At 42.3% G+C, this 4,872-nt stretch overlaps 1 protein-coding gene across 1 annotated transcript; it reads right to left on the minus strand.

Annotated features, from left to right (window-relative positions):
* Positions 1-3,302: 3,302 nt before the first annotated feature.
* Positions 3,303-4,229, minus strand: OR13H1 (olfactory receptor family 13 subfamily H member 1). Its single transcript, XM_070289671.1, has one exon. The coding sequence runs from the start codon at positions 4,227-4,229 to the stop codon at positions 3,303-3,305; it is 927 nt and encodes a 308-aa protein (XP_070145772.1).
* Between the last annotated feature and the right edge of the window lie 643 nt (positions 4,230-4,872).

The raw sequence follows: 4,872 nt of genomic DNA on the forward strand, positions 1-4,872 counted from the left end.
TGGGATTGACTGATTTGATCTCCTTGCAGTCCAAGGGACTCTCAAGAGTCTTCTCCAATACCACAGTTCAAAAGCATCAATTCATTGGCACTAAACTTTATGATCCAAATCTCACATCCAACATGACTACTGGAAAAACCATAACTTTGACTAGACGGACCTTGTTGGCAAAGTCAAGTCTCTGCATTTTAATATGCTGTCTAGGTTGGTCATAGCTTTTTTTCCGAGGAGCAAGCATCTTTTAATTTCATGGCTGCAGTCACCATCTGCAGTGATTTTGGAGCCCCCCAAAATAAAGTCTGTCACTGTCTCCATTGTTTCTCTATTTGTTTGCCATGAAGTGATAGGACTGGATACCATGATCTTAGTTTTTTGAATGTTGAGTTTTAAGCCAGCTTTTTTAGTCTCCTCTTTCACTTTCATCAAGAGGCTTTTTAGTTCCTCTTCACTTTCTGCCATAAGGGTGGTGTCATCTGCATATCTGAGGTTATTGATATTTCTCCCGGCAATCTTGATTCCAGCTTGTGCTTCATCCAGTCTGGCATTTCTCATGATGTACTCTGCATATAAGTTAAATACGCAGGGTGACAATATACAGCTTTGACATACTCCTTTCCCAATTTGAAACCAGTTCGTTGTTCCATGACCGGCTCTAACTGTTGCTTCTTGACCTGCACACAGGTTTCTCAGGAGGAAGGTAAGGTGGTATGGTATTCCCACCTCTTTAAGAACTTTCCACAATATGTTGTGATCCATACAGTCAAAAGTTTTATCGTAATCAATAAAGCAGAAGTAGATTTTTTTTCTGGAATTCTCTTGCTTTTTCTATGATCCAACAGATGTTGGCAATTTGATCTCTGGTTCCTCTGTCTCTTCTAAATCCAGCTTGAATATCTGGAAGTTCTTGATTCATGTACTGTTGAAGCCTAGCTTGAAGAATTTGAGTATTACTTTGCTATCATGTGAAATGAGTGCATTTGTTCAGTAGTTTGAACATTATTTGGCATTGCCTTTCTTTGGGATTGGAATGAAAACTGACCTTTTCCAGTCCTGTGGCCACTGCTGAATTTTCCAAATTTGCTGGCATATCAAATGCAGCACTTTCACAGCATCATCTTTTATGATTTGAAATAGGTCAGCTGGAAGTCCATCATCTCCACTAGCTTTGTTTGCATTGATGCTTTCTGAGGCCCACTTGACTTTACACTCCAGGATGTCTGGCTCTAGGTGAGTGATCACACCATCATGGTTGTCTGGATCATTAAGATCCTTTTTGTATAGTTCTTCTGTGTATTCTTGCCACCTCTTCTTAATATCTTCTGCTTCTGTTAGGTCTTTAGTTCTGTCCTTTATTGTGCCCATCTTTGCATGAAATGTTCCCTTGGAATTTAGTTCACTGATTCCTAAACTGTCGATGTTCACTCTTGCCATCTCCTGTTTGACCACTTCCAATTTACCTTTATTCATGGACCTTACATTCCAAGTTCCTATGCAGTATTGTTCTTTACAGCATTGAACTTACTTCCATCACCATCGACATCCACAACTGAGCATTGTTTTCACTGTGGCTCAGCCGCTTCATTCTTTCTGGAGCTGTTTCTCCCTTCTTCTCCAGTAGCATATTGGCCACCAAGTGACCTGGGGAGTTCATCTTTCAGTGTCATACTTTTTTGCCTTTTCATACTATTCATGGGATTCTCAAGGCAAGAATACTGCAGTGGTTTGCCATTCCCTTCTCCAGTGGGCCACATTTTATCAGAACTCTGTACCATGACCCATCCCTCTTGGGTGGCCCTAAATGGCATGGCTCATAGTTTCATTGAGTTAGACAAGGCTGTGGTCCAAGTGATCGGTTTGGTTAGTTTTCTGTAATTATGGTTTTCATTCTGTCTGCCCTCTGATGGATAACGATAAGAGGCTTGTCGAAGCTTCCTGATGGGAAGGATTGGCTGTGGGGGAGTCTACGTCTTGTTCTGATGGGTGGGGCCATGCTCAGTAAATCTTTCATCCAATTTTCTGTTTTGTGTGAGGCTTTAGACAATTGTTAATCTTTCTCTGGGCTTCTGTTTGTCTCATTGTTAACATGAGGGATGGATTATGGTAACTTTTGTTACCAGCTTTACAGCAATATTAGGAATACAGAATGAGATAATATATTTGAAAGAAGTTCAGAAAAAGAAAAAAAATGAAACACTACACTAACGTAGGAAATGGATATGATACAATTTTCTCATGATTCTGAGGTTAAGTGGAGAGAGGATCGTGCTTTTACAACAGGCCTTGCCTTCAGTAAAGTTGTAAAATTCCTGACATTTGTCTTCTGGCCTCTTATTACACCATTCTTCGTCCTATTTTCCAATTTCACTTATGCCTCACCTCCTGCTAACAGTCATAGGAGGTTGTCTTACAGCTTAGGTCTCTTCTGTCAGTGAGGAAATGATTCTGAGAAATTTATTTACCTGAAGTTGAATAACTTAATGGGTGACTACTAATGTGTTTTTTTTTTTGTAAAGAAAGAGTAAAAATATTGTGAAAGTGAAAAGTGAAAGTCGTTCAGTCATGTCCAACTCTTTGCAACCCCATAGACTATACAGTCCATGGAATTCTCCAGGGCAGAATACTGGAGTGGGTAGCCTTTCCCTTCTCCAGTGGATCTTCCCAACCCAGGAATCGAACTGGGGTCTCCTGCATTGCAGGCGGATTCCTTACCAACTGAGCTATGAGGGAAGCCCCCCCCCCCCCCCCCGCCAAAGTATTGTCTGGAACTGAAATTGAAGTCTCAGTAGGAATAAGCTTTTGTGGTGAACACATCCTGAAGATTCTCACATGACAATCACCTACTGTACCAAGGGTAAAGGTGTTAATCCCTCAGTTGTATTCAATTCTTTGTGGACCCCATGGACTGTAGCCTGCCAGGCTCCTGTGTCCACAGAATTCTCCAGACAGAACACTGGAGTGGGTCAGGGGATCTTCCTGACCCAGGGATCAAACCTGGGTCTCCTGCACTGCAGGTGGATTCTTTACCATCTGAGCCACCAGAGAAGGGGATAACAGAGGATGAGATGGTTGGACAGCATCACTGATTCAAATGGTCACATTTTTGAGCAAATTCTGGGAGGTCGTGAAGGACAGGGAAGCCTGGCGTGCTGCAGTCCATAGACTCCATAGGGTCTCAAAGAGTTGGACATGAGTTAATGACTGAACAACAACCAGCAAAGGTAAAATTGAAACTTTTAAACAGTTTTTACCATCATTGAAGATGTAGCTGAATGGTATTTTAGAAGTTTAGGAGCAAAGAAGACTTATGCCCTTTTTGCCATAACTTTCCTCATTGCCCCTTTAACATCCTTATTCCTCAGACTATATATTAGAGGATTCAGCATGGGTGTCAGAGCCCCATAAAACACTGAGATAAATTTGTCTTGATCCGAGGATGACTTGGACTGTGGTTTCATATACATGGAAATGGCTGCCCCATAGAAGATTACCACCACAGTCAAATGAGAAGCACAGGTAGAAAAGGCCTTGAGCCTACCCTGGGCTGAGCGAATCCTTAGGACAGCAGTGACAATTCGGACATAGGAGAGGAGAACAAATCCAAAGGGTAGGAGAAGGGTAAAAATGCCTGTGATGAGGATCAGAAGCTCATTGAGACTGGTATCAGAACAGGCCAGCTTAAGAAGGGAGAGAATCTCACAGACAAAATGGTTGATGACATCCATCCCACAGAAGTGAAGCCTCAGGGATAAGATGAGCATGGCAGTGAGCACAAGAGATGCCCCCCATGAGGTAGCAGCCAGCCAGACACACACTGAGCCATTCATGACCACGGAATAGCGCAGAGGATTGCCGATAGCAACCACACGATCATAGGCCATGACAGCCAGTAGGAGGCACTCTGCTGTACCCAAGGCCAAAGAGACACTTATTTGGGTCAAACATCGTGGGTAAGAAAGGTAAGGATGAGCAGAGAAGCAATGCACCAAAGCCTGGGGCATGGAGACTGTTCCATAGCAAAGGTCTAAGAAAGAGAGGTTACTAAGGAAGAAATACATTGGAGTGTGGAGGTGAGGGTCACTGTGAATAAGAAAGATGATCAGTCCATTCCCCAATAATGTGCTGAGGTAAGTGATCAGCACCAATGTGAAAAATGTGACCTTCCACTCAGGATAGTTAGATATTCCAATAAGGAGAAACTCGAATACTGCTGTAGCATTACCCATGGCCATCCTTTCCACTTTCCACTATTCATTGAATGGGTGCCAATGTAGTTGTCTAGTTTTACCTGAGAGAATGAGAATAAACATGGAAGGATGGTATAAGAAAGTTGGAAATAATTAGGGTGTACAGGATCATTCTCTTTGTCCTCTTCCAGAGATATAAGAATACAAATGAGATATCTATAATGGGAACAGAGGGCAAGCTAAAAATCTGCTCCCTCCCCTGGAAAACAGCCAATTCCCCATCCTTTTGAAATGGTTATATGAAAAGTTCTCCAACCCACTTTTGCCAGATGCCTTTTTGTTTCATTGTTTTCCAAGTAAGAAGAGAGGAAAAGGAGGGCATCTTTCTGCTTCTCTCACTTGTTCACTTTCCAAGACAAATCTGATTCATAAAAACGGTTGAACATCTGTCAGCTTGAGTTACTTACCTCCACCAAGAGGGTACCTTCTAACAGTCTTAGCTAAAATATTGCCTATGCTTGTGTCTCTCACTCCTAGATTTTTCATACCTCCATTCTCCCATTTTGCTAGTATCTACTACGGTGCTTGTCATAGAGTCCTGCCGAGTATTTCTTTGGTCTGAAGTGATACTCTGTAAACATGGTTTATCATGGAAGCGTTGAGGTCTGTGAAAACCCTCTGCGAATGT

Source organism: Ovis canadensis, chromosome X (genome assembly GCF_042477335.2).
Source record: "Ovis canadensis isolate MfBH-ARS-UI-01 breed Bighorn chromosome X, ARS-UI_OviCan_v2, whole genome shotgun sequence".
NCBI lineage: Eukaryota > Metazoa > Chordata > Mammalia > Artiodactyla > Bovidae > Ovis > Ovis canadensis.

Excerpts from the sequence above, each read along its gene's own strand:
- OR13H1 (XM_070289671.1), bottom strand. The coding sequence starts at position 4,229 with ATGGCCATGGGTAATGCTACAGCAGTATTCGAGTTTCTCCTTATTGGA.